The 16,423-nt window shown below is 45.2% G+C and overlaps 1 protein-coding gene across 1 annotated transcript in view; it reads right to left on the reverse strand.

Annotated features, from left to right (window-relative positions):
* Window positions 1-16,423, reverse strand: part of COLEC12 (collectin subfamily member 12) — a 188,057-nt gene that overhangs the window by 17,307 nt on the left and 154,327 nt on the right. The window contains exons 4-7 of the mRNA XM_044920915.1: window positions 15,056-15,154; window positions 13,286-14,332; window positions 1,347-1,835; window positions 201-337 (exon numbers count right to left, since the gene is read on the reverse strand). Of these exons, the coding sequence (XP_044776850.1) occupies window positions 201-337; window positions 1,347-1,835; window positions 13,286-14,332; window positions 15,056-15,154 (1,772 nt within the window). The remainder of the gene's footprint in view (window positions 1-200; window positions 338-1,346; window positions 1,836-13,285; window positions 14,333-15,055; window positions 15,155-16,423) is intronic.

The following is a 16,423-nucleotide window of genomic DNA, read 5'->3' on the forward strand; positions in this document are numbered from 1 at the left end:
AGCTGGAAGCAAGAGGACATAATTCCCGTGCCATGAATGCTTCTTGTCACTGGATAAGGCCCAAATCTCCATAATGCGGCCTTCTGTGTTTATGTGACTTATGGATTTTTGATATCTTTGAATCCCCAGTTAAGCATGCAATTTCCAGATGTAAACGATCCCTAAATTATAGTTTTTCTCCAAGCATGCCGCAAACATACCTGTTCCTCTCTTGTGTTTATGAAAACGAGATGTGAAGACTTGTCTTCACAGAAGAGTTTCGCATCCTCAAAAATTTCTTTCTCAACAGAAAAATAGTAGCATTTATCCATGAAGTTCTTCCAATGAGGTGGGCAGCCTAGGAATGCAAACGTTTAAAATATTAATTAAGAAAACTAACACACACACAAAGCACTACGCCTTTCTTCAGTTATGTTTACGAGGCCATGGCTTTGGCCTTGCTTCTCTCCAAGGCCAGGAGCAGTTCCTGCGTCCGTGTGTGAGCCCACAAGTGGCTGAGACAGCCACGCTGGAAGCAAAGACTAGTTGGGGGAGGGGGGCGCGACAAGCTGCAGAGCATACAGTAGTTAAAACTACAGAGCCTGGAAAATTATTGACGCTGGGTCTTAGTTCCTCTGCATCTGGATTAGTCTTTACAATGACAGAAATAACAGGAACAACAACAAAAGGCTGAGCAGACACAGATGTGCCACATCAGTCTGGAGTCATATGGAACCTATCAATAAATAGATGGGAGAACCCAGAACCCAAACTGGGCTTGTGGAAAAATGAAGATGACGAGAGTTGTGTTTAAGGAAATCGAGTGGAACTGGGTGTGATTCAAAGGAGAGAAAAAACAGGCTTGGTTGCTAACCAGACCTTGAGGGTTTTGCCAAATTATCAAAATTTAGGAATCGAATTTCATAATTATAAAAAAGCCAGAAGCACCAGAACACCCTCTCAAAACTGTGCAATCTGGGCTTTAGTAACAGAAAGTTCCATCTACACGGTTACTAAGGGCATCTATCCCCAAGGTAAAGGGCATAAAATGAGAACAAGATTGGCTGGGGGCAGCCGGCCTCAGACCTGCATGAAGGAAATGTCTGGGGATGCATTTGTCCCCGAGAGCCTGACTCTGCTACATAAATGCGTGTGAGGGATGGTGCTGAGAGAGAAACACATGTGCCTGAGGGATGCCGCCTGGCTCAGAGGCCTGTGAGAGCATCAGGGGCCATGTGCCTGCCCACACGGTGCCTTCAAAGCCAAGTAAAGCGGGATGTGGGGGCACATGGGGCTGCATCCTGCAGGCCGGCCACAAGCGCACACGGCGCCCCTGACCCCGGGTGTGAGGGAAGGCTCAGACTTACCATTGGCTTCGGGTGCGGAGGTTGGCTCGTTCTGCAGGGCTAGGGGCATCGCTGCCCCTGATGGGCCTGGGGGGCCGGGGGGGCCCTTTGGGCCTGGCATGCCTGGCACCCCAGGCAAGCCTGGCAGCCCCCGTGGTCCAGGCACCCCTGGCTCTCCCACGGTGCCCTGCAGTCCCTGGAAGCCAGGAGGGCCCTGAGGGCCAGGGAGTCCGTCCTTGCCTGGTGGGCCGGGGGGGCCTGGGTCTCCACTGGGGCCCTGAGGGCCGGGCTTCCCGGGGGATCCACGGGAGCCCTTGGGGCCCTGCAAGCCTTTGGAGCCTTTGCTGCCACGCTCTCCAGGGGGGCCAATGGGCCCAATTGGGCCCCTCTCACCGGCGGGGCCAGGTGGACCAGGCTCCCCCTTCTCTCCTTTCTGTCCTTTGTTGCCAGTGGGACCAGGCGGTCCCTGTTGTCCTCTGTCACCTTTTGGACCCCTGGGGCCAGGAGGACCTAAAATATAAAAAAATATAAATGGCATGAACATGAAATCCATAGTGAGTGGTAGTGAAGAATTTATCTTCTTATAAACTCTCCAACTAAAAAAATCTAGACGTCCAAAATATATACATTAAGGAGTGCTGCTTGTTTCACCATACTATTGCTGAGGGTATTTTTTTTTTTTTTTCTTTTTTAATGAGAGACAGAGAGCAAGAGAAGGAAGAGGGTCAGAGGGAGAAGCAGACCCCCCGCTGAGCAGGGAGCGCGATGTGGGACTCGATCCCGGGACTCCAGGATCATGACCTGAGCCGAAGGCAGTCGCTTAACCGACTGAGCCACCCAGGCGCCCGAGGGTATTTTTTTTTTAAAACAAAGGTTTCTTTACTAAGCTCACCCTTTCCGCTCCAAGCATTTAGAATATATCTTAATGGCATGCAGCCCTCTGGTATCTTGACGGATGTTTTCAGGGGAGGGACATCTTCACACAGTGACTCACACCATTAACTTGGGCTCCCTTAGTCGTCTGGGACTGTTCTGTCACCAGCAGAAAAGCCGTGCAGGCTGGGATGGCGAATTCCCTCCTACTGGTTTCCTTTTCTTTTCATTAGTTTAACAAATATTTATTAACAACCTGTTATATGCCGAGCACTGTGCAAGGTGCTGGGGGATAAAAAGTTGAATGAAAAAGGCCATCAAATGTTGAGAGGCACCTTCCTGCTCATTCCCTCACCACACCAAGGCCAGTCTCTTCTCTGTCACATCACCCCCGGCCCTCCTGTCTCCTCCACCGGCTGTGCTGTGGGGATGCAGCTGTCCTTGGGGCTGGGCCTCCCTCACCTGTAGACCAGCTCAGAGGGTCTTGGTGGGAAAGGGCTCGACGGGCTGGGCTGAGAAGAGTGTCCTCTTCCCCAGTTTGTTAGTCTAATAATGCAAACAGGGAAGGTGGGCTAGAGAAAAAGAACAGGTGACCATCGAACTGGGCAGGCTCTCGAGAAAAAAAGGACACCATTTTATTGCCAAAGGAAGAAGGCAAATATCTTTTCATCCCTTATCATCCTACAGAAGCTCACATAACCTGGGGTTGTTTTTTTCTGTAAGTTCTCAGGGGCAAAAGGGAACTGCACGCAAACATACCACAACCAGGATTTGTAGAGTGAATGAGTTTTCAAGGTACTTTCACATACGTTATATCACCTGACCTTCATCTATGACATTTTATTCCCAGAGCACATTTGAGGACATGTAGAGCCAGAGAGGCCAAGCTTCTTACTCAACACTAGCTCCTCAAGACAGAGACACCCAGGAGGATGAAATGTGGATAGTCACAGTCTAGTAGTGGTGGAGCTCGGACAGGAATTCTGGTCTTCTTACGTTGAAATGACTGTACCTAGGAGGACACTGTTCTCAAATACTCTACTCTCCAGAATTTCTGAGTTTCTGAAATCTCACTCTTCTACAGGAGTAAGTGTAAGAGATCCATACTCATTCTTTCCATAGAAGTGGAAAGCCTTTCAGGCTGGGTGGGCAGAAATGCTAGGGAGATGAAGGGTAGGTGGGCCTCCCACCCTGTGGTTTTTTTTGATCCCCTTGCCCCACTCCTTCCACACCAGCTGGTCAGGACAGAACAGTGAAGTAGGTCTTCCTGCCTCAGTAGGGGGATCTCTCTGCCCCACTCTCCTTTCTAGGCCTTGATGGGTGTCCTCTGTACATTCACACTATCCATGGCCCCAGTGAGCCCACCCATCTCTGTTCTCTCTTAGCGAGGACCTCAGCTCCGGACTCAGCTTTCCTTATGTAAGGCTACCCATGATATCGCCCTTGGATTTATCTAAGGCAGACCTTCTACTGAGCTATAAGAGAGTTTATGCTAATGGTTAGGACTAGTTTCAACATGTCCCTTTCTAGGGTTATCTGCTCCATAAGTGAGAGACTTGAGAAGACTTTGCAATGAAGAATTTTCTCTCTGAACCCAACTCACTGACTTCTGCCCCCCAGCTCCTGTTGGCTCTTCTCTGTCATCAGCTCTCCTGGTCCCTATGTCCATCTCATAGTCCGATAGTCCACTTTTTCTGGGTTGTCCTGCCAGCATCTGCAACCTGGCGTGTCCCAAACTGACCTTATCCTCGCTTTATTGATATGCCCTTCACCACATCATCACAACCATCTCTTCCTTCCGTCACTCATCATGACCCAGTGTAGGGGTTAACTTCTTAACTGCTCTTCCTACCTTTGATTCCTCTCCATTCACCCCCTCTGCATCTTTCCTACATTTGTCTTCCTTACCCATAACTCTGATCTCTACCTGCTCTAGAATATTCAGCCCCCACTACTTGGTCATCTGGCATTAAATCAAGACTCTCATGACCTGGCCTAACATGTGTTTATTCCATCCTCTGCACTTCTGCATCTCTTCTCTTAGACTTTCCTCTGCCCATATCCATCTGGAAAATTCCGGTCCACCTACCATGTAATTCTCCCAGGTGGAAGTTTTTCCTCTTTCTCTCATCTTTTAGTACTTGTTTGTTCTTTGAGGGCACTTTCCCAACTCGCAGCTAGCAGTGTCTGGTTACATAGTCATTATTCAGACAGTGTTTATCAAATCAATGTGTGTTGCAGATCCAAAGACCTAGAGCACTGATGCCAACATTTTAGGCCCCAGGAGAGACCAGAAGGGAGAGATTTCTGGGGAACAGTGGCCTGATTCTTATCCCTCACCTCATTCTAAGAAGTACAGCTCCACTCAATCTACGTTATCAGGATGACCCTGGCTATGGAATATGATCCTGGGGAGACTGGTCTTTCTCAACTCTACTCCCATTTAAGAATCGACCCAGTGGGGTAGACGAACCATGAGAGACGACGGACTCTGAAAAACAAACAGGGTTCTAGAGGGGAGGGGGGTGGGAGGATGGGTTAGCCTGGTGGTGGGTATTGAGGAGGGCACATTCTGCATGGAGCACTGGGTGTTATGCACAAACAATGAATCATGGAACACTTCATCTAAAACTAATGATGTAATGTATGGGGATTAACATAAGAATAAAAAAAAAAAAGAATCGACCCAGTGGTCTCTGCATCTGCAATCTGAGGATTGGTTTTTTTTCTTTTTTAAACCGAGGAGGCTCATTAAGTGTATTAGTAAAGATAGGGAAGGTAGATTTTCACTGCCAAATCTATCTTCTGTAAAGAAGTATCTTAGTTCATTTGCGTAGTTGAGAAACAGTGTCCTGGAGGTTAACAGTGGGAAGGTAGCATATGCATTCGTCCATAAGGGAGGTATCATTATGGAAGGTTCTAGTGGAACAATACTGACAACAGGCCCAAACAACCACAACAAATACAGTAATAGCAAAAATAAAAGTGGCTTTTTTCCTCACCTATTTCTGTTTTATGTTCTACGGTTAGCCTTATGAAATCCACAAAATTAAGAAGGTCTGTTGGGAAATTCAAGTGCTTTAGAGATTCTTTGTCCGTATTCTCTTTATGGGTTTTGCCAACAATCAGTGTTTCTCATTTGCTCACAACTGGGTTTGGTACTATACTTGCAGGTGATGGGAAAGGAGTTTACCTGCACCCATGGAATAGAGAGTGTTCAGGGGTTTGTCTTCCTGATGTGACAGACCGATGTGACAGGGAGTTCTGTTCCTCCCAGAACACCTTCCTCTGGTTTCTGACAGAACTCCAAAGACACACTCTCTTCCTCTCCTGATATGAATCCAAGACCTCCCTCACCTAGGATGACAGCTTTTCATTAATCTTATTTCTTTCTGGGGCTGGGTAGTTGATGGTGTTCAGCTATTTCCCTCTGAACTGCTTCTCAAATGTCCCCACTCACTCCACACAAAAGTTGTGGCTTATTTTAAGAATGGCACCAAACATGGATTCCACAGACAGTGCAAAATATCAGCAGATGCTAACTTCCAGATCTTGGGGAGGAAAGGAAAAGACGTCAAAAGAAGATAGACTTTTTGCCTTTGATAAAGGTTGAAAATCTTACTTGTGATGCATTTCCCAGCTGGATGAGCATAAAAACTGATTTTTTTTACACAAAGCATTACATTGACCACAAATAAGTTATCTGACTCTTAATAAGTTTGAATACTCATGACTGTGGATAAACTCCCAGCAAGCACAGTGTTACTGATTTCTTCATCCACAGCTGTCCCAGCCTTGGGAAAACCGTCACAGTGCTAGACCAGGAAGCTGGCCTTCCAATGTTGGGCTAAATAGAAATGTACTCTGTGGGTCGCCACCCCTAGTGCCTTAAAACCAAAAGACTGAGATAAATAACACGAGAGTATTTATAAGCGTGTGTAGTAACAACTTGTCCTCCGAGCTGAGAATATGCTGATGCTACCACGTGGAGGCACGTGGGACGCCCGCTCAGAAGCAAATTTGAGAGTTGCTTTCAAGGCCAAGCGAGTGGCCCCCTCGCTCCAGATTCTGAAACGCCAGGATACCCACCACGGCACTGGTAAAGCCATCACAAGCTCCCGAAACATCTGACTGTGACGTAGACCAGGCCTGGGAGCAGCCCGGGTTTCACTGCCAGCAAAGCCTCCTCCCCGTGTTCCCCACCCTCCAGAGTGGGGAAACTTAAACACCTGAATCCTCCAAATAAGCAGTTTAAAGAGGACAGATGATTTTACATCACTGTGCTGTTTCTGCTTTGGACACCAGACTGCGGGCCTTGGGGAGGGCCCAGCCCTGTGTCCTACCCCTGAGATAAAGTTTCCAATTTGTTTGCCAACAAGACGGAAAGTAGAGAAACCACTTGAATTCTTACTGCCATCCAAAATTTTGGAGACTTGCTTTTAGAACCTCTAGTGGTAAGGATGGAAGACAGAGAAAACTAGTAATATAATCAGAGACCTTTTTGCTTCTCATTTAAAAATCTACTAAATTAATCAAACATTTGCCAAAATACCTACGTTATGAAAGAGTCCATTCTGTTTCACTGAGGTACTTTCAAAGCACTTGTTTCACTGAGGAAATTTAAAAGATATTATTTGGCAATCATTCTGAGAAATAATTTAATTCTTAACCTCATGTTTAAGACAGCCTTCTGGAATGCCACGGAGGCTCCTTCTCCACAAATATACCCTTGTCCACAGGGTATATTTAAACCACCATTTCTCACCAACTGGCCACAGTCTGCTTCTGTGCCTTCCAGTGGCCGCTCTGATGGGTCCTCAACAGGCGGTCTTGTTTGAGGAAGCGTGGCAAGAGTGGGTGGGGTGGGCACTGAGAGAAACTGAGGCCTCCTGCCTGACGCTTTCCACCTTCCTATGTGTCTGTCAAGATCCAGCTCAAATGTCAATCTCTTACTGAAACCTCTACCAATTGCTCTCCTGAAAATAAACTCTCCCACATTTCAACCTCCCAAACATGCCATCTGTTCTGTGTCATCATGTCACACGGCAGCAGGGTGTCATGTGGAAGCGTGAGTTTGGGAACTAGAAAGATCCAAGGTTAGCACTGACATTTACTAGCTCCTTGACCTGGGATAAGTTCCTTAGGCTCTCTGTGCCACGGTTCCCAGCCCTGCAGATGGGGACTGCTGGTAATTCCCGCTCTAGAGAGCTGTAACGAAAGCAGACAAGTGAACCGAGTGCTCAGCAGCACGCCTGGCACTCTGCAGACACCGGACTGAAAAGGGAGTTGAAGCTAGCTGTCGGCAGCCCCCGAGTCTCATTCCTCTCCAGGGCTGGGCCCCAGGCCACCGGCAGTAAGGACTTTGAGACCCAAATCGATGTTGACCCCCTCCCTATGATTTCATTCCTTGGGCACACGCACCTGTTGTTTTCCACTCGATGTAGTGGCTGAGGCTGCAGCAGGGGGGACATCTTGAGGAGGCGCTGAACTTACACGTGGGTGGGCATATTAGCCAACCACCCGCTAGGCACTGCACCAAGGGCTTTATTTACATTAGCCCATTAAGTTCTCATCACTCTAAAAGGTAGACACAGATGAGGATGAGGAACTTGGCGTCTGTGTCTGGGTCTGTCCCATTCCCGAGCTCTTGTTCTCACCCCCTCAATCTGATGCCTCTCTCAGAAGAGCATAGGAAGAGGAAACCCCCACCTGGGCTAGGAGGGGGCAACTTAACATTCTCTGCAGCTTGCAGAGAAAAGCTCAGGGTGTGATGTGAACTTCCTACCCAAGAGTGCATTAGGACGTATGAAGTCATACGTCATACGTTTTGTTACAAATATGTACATTATTTGTAACAAAAAAAGGGCTTTCTTAATAAGGTTGTTTTTTGGGTTTTTTTGGTTTACGGATACAGAGATAACTGTTGCTGGGATTCAACATGGGTTTAACGTCTATTTCCACATTATCACCTTAGCTTAGTGCAAGCAGTCAACCTCAGCTTCTACTTCGCAAGAGGCCCGTGTCTCCTGTGACTGAGCCGTCCCGTAGGCATGAGGGCTCACAAAGTGTGAGTCAAAAGGATTTCCCAGGAAGCATCAGAGCATTCTGAACCTTGCAGGGACAAGGCCAACATAATTCAAAGTGAATCCAATCCTGCTCCATCCTGCTTTATCCCATCTCTCCCTCATCGTCAGGGAAGAGATCTGCCTGGAGGGATCAAGGAAAGAGAGCAGAGAAGTGCACTGGGAAACGGAGCTCTGCCCCCAGTCTCTTGTTCCCTGGGAACACCTCTGGGCATTCCTGCTCTGGAGGAAGTTGAAGAGATGGAACAGAAAGGGGGCAGCTTGGTTGGCTTGAGACACTTCCGAGGTCAACTCACAAGAAGCGCAGGTAAGGAAAAGACCAAGGATAAAAGTATTACAGGAAGGCAAACGAGAAAAGGAAAATATCATTCAGAAGCCAGGATCTCCGGTGTTTTAGAAACACCGAGTCAGAAACCTCCTCTTAATAGACATGTTTCCCTTAATATGTCTAAACAGGCCTCTCTTCCTGCACCTCCCCTGTCTGTCCATCCACCTACTTGCTCAAGCTAAAAATCGAGGAGACATCCTGTTCCTCTCTTTCCCTCACCCTCCACTACGGATCCACCCATCAGCCTTGTCCAGCCACGCACACTGGCCCCTGACCGTGTGCTCTATTTCTGTCCACACATCTCCACCAGCACCCCTACAACATGCAGTGCCTTGGCAGCTCCTCTGGGCTAAGAGCATGTTGGGGAGGAAACCCCAGGGTCCTGCGCACCAAATGGGGTCAAGAACAGGCTGATGTGAGCTCTGAATACTCACAGCCCCTTGTACCCGTAGATTCTTCCCCTCAGTGGAGCATGGCCAGACGAAGCCAGTCAGGGCCCTGATGGCCAGGGAAGGACAAGGCTGCCCTTGGGTCTGCCTACAACACCCCTCCTGACTGAGGAGACCCATTTCTCTCACCTCCAAGTCGCCCATAACTGGCCCATAACCCTGCAGTAGACCCCTGTCACCCTGCTTGCTCCCCCATAATCTATCCTTTTCCCACCCCACTCCCCTCCCTGCACCCAGAATGACCTTTTAAAAATATAAATCAGATCATGTCACCACCATGCCTAAAACCTCCCTGTCGCACTTAGAATGAAATCCCAGCTCCCTGCCCTCACAGACTACTTCAGGGGCACCTGAGGACCGGGAAGAGGGCCAGGTACTTTCAGCGAATATAGATGGGATTAGCAGCATGGGCTTTGGCATCAGACAGCCTGGGCTCAGATCCTGTTTAGCTACTTACTATCTCTGTGAATTTTTTTTTCTTTTATTTAAAGACTTTATTTTTATTTATTTGGCAGAGAGAGAGATAGCAAGAGTGGGAACACAAGCAGGGGAGTGGGAGAGGGAGAAGCAGGCTTCCCGCTGACCAGGGAGCCCGATGCGGGGCTCGATCCCAGGACTCTGGGATCATGACCTGAGCCGAAGGCAGACGCTTAACGACTGAGCCACCCAGGCGCCCCTATCTCTGTGAATTTGAGCAAGTTCCTTAAACACTTCTCCAAACCCTAGTTTCCTCATCTATAAACTGGTGATGATCTTATAAGTACCATCTTACCTGGGGTGTCTGGGTGGCTCAGTTGGTTAAGCGTCCGACTCTTGATTTTGGCTCAGGTCATGATCTTAGTGTTGTGAGATTGACTCCCGTGGTGGGCTCCATGCTGGGCATGGAGCCTGCTTGAGATTCTCTCTCTCCCTCTGCCTCTCTCCAACCCCCTCCCTACCCCTGGCTCACACACACTCTCTAAAAAAATAAAGAAAGAAAATAAATAAGTACCTGTCCTACAGAGTTTGTATCAAGCACTCTGTGCATTCACACTCAATATTAGTGGATAAAAATAATCACAATAATGGAAACATTAACTAATTTAAAGCTAGGGTCTGAATCTTCAGCTATAAGCTTTTCATACACTTCCTTAGCTGCCAAGCCACACTGTCTACACACTAAATATGTTAGAAGTTTACTTGTAGAAGGCAAGCTAGCAATTGAATGGAATAATAAAACTATAAAACTTATAGCTAGAAAATATCCAGAGTACCACAACATGATTCTCTAAGGTTTTACAGTGCCAAGAGAAATTTAGAAAGCTCTTATTTTATGTTGTTGCACAACTACTGAGATCTGCTCTCATTTTGAATTTAAGTTGAGAAAGAATAGGAAAAAACTAAAGCAATCACTGAAGAACTTTCTGATCATCTGAAAGCCTGCTCCTTATTCAGAGTATGACTCATACCCACAATGTCCCTGACTTGCAATTGCCCATCTCCTCTGGAGTTGGGACACCCATACTGCTCAGGAAAGCCATTATATTTACAGGCAACGCCAATTTTTAAAAGGAACATCACATAAAACCAAAATTCGTTTTCTATTCATGAATACCCACTAGCCCGTGTTTCACCCTCAGATGTCATGCAAAATTTCTTCCACATGATAGTCTTTAAATAGCTGTAGACAACTGCCTTGTTCTCCACTAAGCAGTCTCTCCTACCGGTTAAAGTTCCTGGGTCCTTCAATCCTTCCTCAAGCACGTCTGGACTCCATAATCCTGGGCATATTTTTCTGAGCATGCTGGTCTGTGAATGTCCCTCTTGAAAGGGGCCCCTCAAAGTACACACTATCCTCCAGGAGTAGTCTTGCCATAACGAACAGAGTAAGATATCACCTCCTTCATTTTGGACATTGTATTTTCATTGATATAATCAAAGATCACATTAGATTCACTGGCAGACACAGTGACTTGCTTACAGTCAACTAAAACCACCATGTTTCTCATACACATGTTCTCGCATCAACCTCTGTCTGTTTGGTCTTTTCCAACCACAACCAGGATTTTACATGTATTCCCTATCTCCTTCATTTTGTTGGCATCTCTTTACTCTTCTAGCCTCTCCAGGTCATTTTGGATTATGGTTCTAGCATCCATGGTCTAGTATATATAGTTTCATGTCACACAAGTACTGGATTATCAGGTCATCCATATCCTCATGCTAGTCACTGACAAAGCTGTTGAATGGGGCTCTGCCATCTGCCATCCAGACCTGCTGCCGGCCCCACAGGGGCTCACTGAACTATCATTCTTTATACACATTCTGTGGAAGACACACCCTCGGGTCACCCCCAATGACTCATGCCCTTGTGTCATCCCTTCCCTGTGAGCGTGCAACCTGTGACTTGCTTCTAGCCAACAGAACATGGCAAAGGTGATGGCATGTCACTCCCCTTGACTTACATTAGATGAGATTACATTACTTAATACTGTCTCAGCATACTGGAACGAGAGACTCCCTTGCCAGCTTTGAAGAAGCTGCGGTGTTGTCAGATGGTCACATGGCAAGGGTCTACAGGAGGCCTCTAGGCCAGTACCGCTCCTTCCCCCCAAAAGACCCCAGCAAGCTCAATCTCACATTTGCAAGGACATGAATTCTGTGAAGCACCTGAGGGAGCATAGAAATGGAATTTCCCCAGTCAACCTCTGATGAAACCTCAGCCCCTCACTGGCATGGTACCCTGGTTAGGCCCTGAGCAGAGGCTGCAAGCCTTGCCCAGACACCTGATCCACAGATACTCTGAGATAAGAAATGGGTGTTGTTCTAAGCTGCTGAGTTTGTAATTTGTTACATAGCATAGAAAACCAGTATCACCAATAAATCCACCTAACTGTGCTGTAATCCAGCACCTATTTTCTCTGTCTTGTTCTTAACAGCGTCAGTAACAAATGCCTTGGTAAAACCCAGATACTCTATTTTCCATTCACTTAGTTTAATAATCGAATAACTCTGTTAATGTGCAGAAATAAGATTAGGTTCACCTGCCTTCTTAGGGAACTCATTCTGATAAATTGCTGCTTTCCTGAAAGCTCACAAATTATCCAAATATATCACAAAATATTGTTAAAAACAATCTCATTTCAGGCTTGAAGACAAATTCCCTATGCTACACAGTGTGTCTACACATCTATTTCCTCTTTTTGAAAATCAGGATTATTTTGCTTACAGGCAGTCTCCTGATACTCTAAAATTCTCTTGATTTTAAGTTACCTGAGGGCAAAGACCATCTGGGCTTCTTTGCATACCCCAGAGTGCTTAGCACAGCATCTTTCACATAGTACTTTCAACTTAAAAGCTGTAAAAATAGTTTATGACTGAAAAATACTATTAATATATGGTTGCCACAAATCTTCAGAAGGAGACTTAATTTGAGCCAAGGATTTTCAATTTACATGGATGCCCTGGATGAGAGTAAAACTCAGATTTTATATGCAAGTCACATTCTTTCTGTCCCCTGTGGCCTTACGGATATTGTGACGGCCAACCATCCATCTGCTCATGACACTTAGAAATAGGAATCCCTGTGACCTAAGCAAATTAATCTTGCTTTCAAAGGAGCCCAATTTATAATGACGTTGAAAGAGCTAGGCACTGAGAACGTCCAAATTCAGCAAATATTTAATGGACTGCCTTTGAGTGCTGTCTACAAATTCATAGTTAAAACGCTTTTCAAGATATGGAGCTTAATCTACCTTCCCCTTGAGTGTGGGTTGGACTTAATGACTTATTTTTAAAGAGCAGAATATGGTGGGAGTGATGGTATGTGACTTCTGAGGCTAGGTCATAAAAGGCATGTGGCTTTTTCTTGTGCTTTCTCTTGGATCACCGGCTCTGAAGTCAGCCAGCTGCCATACTGTGAGAACGCTCAAGCAATTTCACATTGTGAGGAATCAAGGTCTCTTGCCAACTGCGGCCTCCTGCCAAGAGCCATGTGAATGAGTCATCTTGGAAGCAGATCCTCAGCCCCAGTTAAGGTTTCAAGATGACTGCAGCCCTGGCCAATATTTTGACGCAACCTTACAAGAGATACTGAGCCAGAATCACCCAGCTAAGCCACTCCTGAATTCCCAATCCACAGAAACTGTGAGATAGCAAATGTTTACTGTTTTAAGTTGCCAACTTTTAGGGTAATTTGTTATAGAGTAGTCAATAACTAATACAAATAAATTCAGAATTTTCACTTACCTTGCAGTATTGTAAAGTTCTTGATAAGCTGACCATGCTTGGAGTCTACCAGCTTCATTTCTTCCATAATCACTGATAAGTTGGCTACTTCAGTGTCTAACCTTGACCTCATCATATCTTGTTGCATCCTAAGAGAAACAGAATCCAAACGGATGTTGGCCAGTGTGTTATTCAAGGAGGTCAGATCATCTGTGTGTTTGGCCAGTGTATCTGTGCACGTGGTCCTGACTTCATTCAGATTGCTGGTCAGCATCCGCAGGTAGTGGGCAGTGTAACTGATGTTGCTAATGATGTTCACAATATCCGTCTCAAAGAGCTGGAAGCGTTCCTCCAACTGGCTGAACTTGATGGCCGTTCTATTCTCCACATCCTTGTGTACATCCTGCAGGTCTTTCAGGTTCTGCTCATTGGCTTGTGAGGCTGTGGTGATGTTGTCCATCTGACCTGTGAATGAATTGAGCTGGCTGTTCATATCCTCCAGGGTGTCATTGTTAGCTTTGGCCAAGGCAGAGTTATTGGCAGCCAGCGTCTGTAAGCTCTGCACTTTCTCCTTCAGCCAATCAGTGTCCTTCTTGGCTTGAAGGAAAACCTGCTGCAGATTTTGGAAGTCATTCTTGATTCGCTGGATAGCCTGGCTCGTGTCATCCACAGACCGCTGCAGATTAGTGATGAGGTTCCTCTGCTGCACCTGGGTCAGGTTCAGGTTGTTGAGGTTCATAATGACCACATTATGAGAGTACATTTGGCTCTGCAGGTTGCCCTGCAGCACGCTGGTGTCTTGTTGCAGATTGGTGACATAGCCATTATACGCCTGGAGGGTCTTGTTTACGGTGGTGATGAGGAAAGAGTTATTCTCCAAAGTTTCTTTCAGTTGACTTTGCCTGTCCACCAGTGCATCCCCACTTGCCTGTAACTTCTCCAGAGTATCTTTGTTCTTGCTGGTTTTCTCTGTAATCTCACGAAGCTGCTGACGAAGATCCAGTATGTCTGATCTGAAGGTAGAGAGTTCTGAGTTGGTGCTCATGGCTTTCTTCCCAGTTTGGTCCCCTGGAATAAGACATATTTATTACTTAGGTTGGTGGTATGGAGCAATGATCAGGTGAGGTCAAAGATCCCGAAGAGAGTTAACTGGTATGCACTGTTATTTCAGAGATAAAATTTGTGGTATATGCAGAGTGCTCTGCATTAGTAAAACCCACATACCTATTAAAACTGGGTCCTGGGAAATTGGGAGGGGTGCTAACTTTGTAAGCACTTTTCTCAAAGAAGGAGGGGGATTTTGCCAGATTCTAGAGCACTGGGCAGGGTGTCAAGAAGGAAATAACCTACTGTTTATTAAATTCACCATTAATTCTTCCCCAAAAAAACAAAAACAAAAATCAAAGGATAGAAATAATTTTTTAAAATTGATTTCTATAACTCTTCTATGCAGTCTAGAATATTTCAAATAGGAATTTACTGAACATTTTATAAAAGAGCTTTTATTAAAGTGTATTTGTGGTCCTTTCTAATCAGGATTCGTCTTCAGATTTTAATTGACACAGAGTGGTTTTTTTGGGGAAGAATTCAGCTCCAAAATTGCTCCTTAACATTAAAATGTAGAAGTCGTTAAATTAAATCATGAGGAAAGACTCAACACACAACACAAAAATTTAACAACCTTCTGGGTGAATGTGAATTTATAGTAGTATCATTCTAAATAGCTGAGGTCATTTAACATAGAATTAGAGGATTTAGTTTAATGCACTGTTCATTCTTGTTGCAGATTACCTAATTTTTTCAGGTCGCTTTCCACTGCTGTCAGCTTGTCATCATAGGTTTGGCGAGATGTCTCCATGCCACCCGTAACATTGTCCATTTTTTCTACAACTAAGATTTGGGAATTAAGGATTAGTACACACACCTGCTCACATTTTATTTTTCAGTTTCGACAAAAAACCATTTCATTAGAGAATAAAGGAAACAGATTGAAACAAAAAGTATAAATGAAATCAAATATGGGGAAAAAGCCATTCTTTTAGAAAAATAACTTGTCACAAAACCCAGTGGTAGTTTATACTTGGTTGAGAATTGTATGTTCTCAACTGTTCTTAGGATTCTGTATTGCCTTGGATGTGTTAGATGTTGTTGGGAGCTCAGTTTTATTATATAAGCCCTCAATCTGTATTATTTTCCAAAGTAACTTTCATAGATGGAGGTATAACACTGTGATCATTTACAAAATTTTATCACTTATCAGGCTCCCTGCCATTCCTAGAAGGTGGTATGCACTTATTTGGAAGGAAAGTCCATAGTAAAGAACACCTAGCTTACTTCTATAAACAGTCTTTGTAGAAGGAAGGGAAAGAAAGTCAAGAGTGTTTGTCACTCTTTCATGAAGCCTGAAAAGTCTGCTTCTCCTTAGTGACAAGCGAATCTGCACTTTATCATTTCCCAAGAAGATGCCTACATGGGTTTCCAGACAATTATTCATGAAGAAGAATTTTTTTTTTAGCAGCATTTTTTTGATTGTACCTGAAAGGGAAAGAGTTAGTGATACAGTGTTAAATAAAAGCTCCTGTTCTTATTTGTTCTTGGAAGGCAGTAATTCTTTATGGTTGTGAATACAAGTTTCTTTCTAAAATACTGTGTAAGAGTATGTTTCTCTACATTTGTATCTTTGGGGTAAATACCCAGTAGTGCAATTGCTGGGTCGTATGGTAGCTCTATTTTCAACTTTTTGAGGAACCTCCATACTGTTTTCCAGAGTGGCTGCCCCAGCTTGCATTCCCATCAACAGTGTAGGAGGGTTCCCTTCTCCACATCCCCACCAACATCTGTCGTTTCCTGAATTGTTAATTTGCAACAATGTGGATAGAACTGGAGGGTATTATGCTGAGCGAAATAAGTCAATCAAGAGAAAGACATGTATCATATGATCTCACTGATATTAGGAATTCTTAATCTCAGGAAACAAACTGAGGGTTGCTGGAGTGGTGGGGGGTGGGAGGCATGGGGTGGCTGGGTGATAGACATTGGCAACGGTATGTGCTATGGTGAGCGCTGTGAAATGTGTAAGACTGTTGAATCACAGACCTGTACCTCTGAAACAAATAATACATTATATGTAAAAAAAAAAAAAAAAAAAAAAAAAAAAAA

The sequence above is a fragment of the Neomonachus schauinslandi genome, chromosome 14, assembly GCF_002201575.2.
Source record: "Neomonachus schauinslandi chromosome 14, ASM220157v2, whole genome shotgun sequence".
In the NCBI taxonomy this organism is placed as follows: domain Eukaryota; kingdom Metazoa; phylum Chordata; class Mammalia; order Carnivora; family Phocidae; genus Neomonachus; species Neomonachus schauinslandi.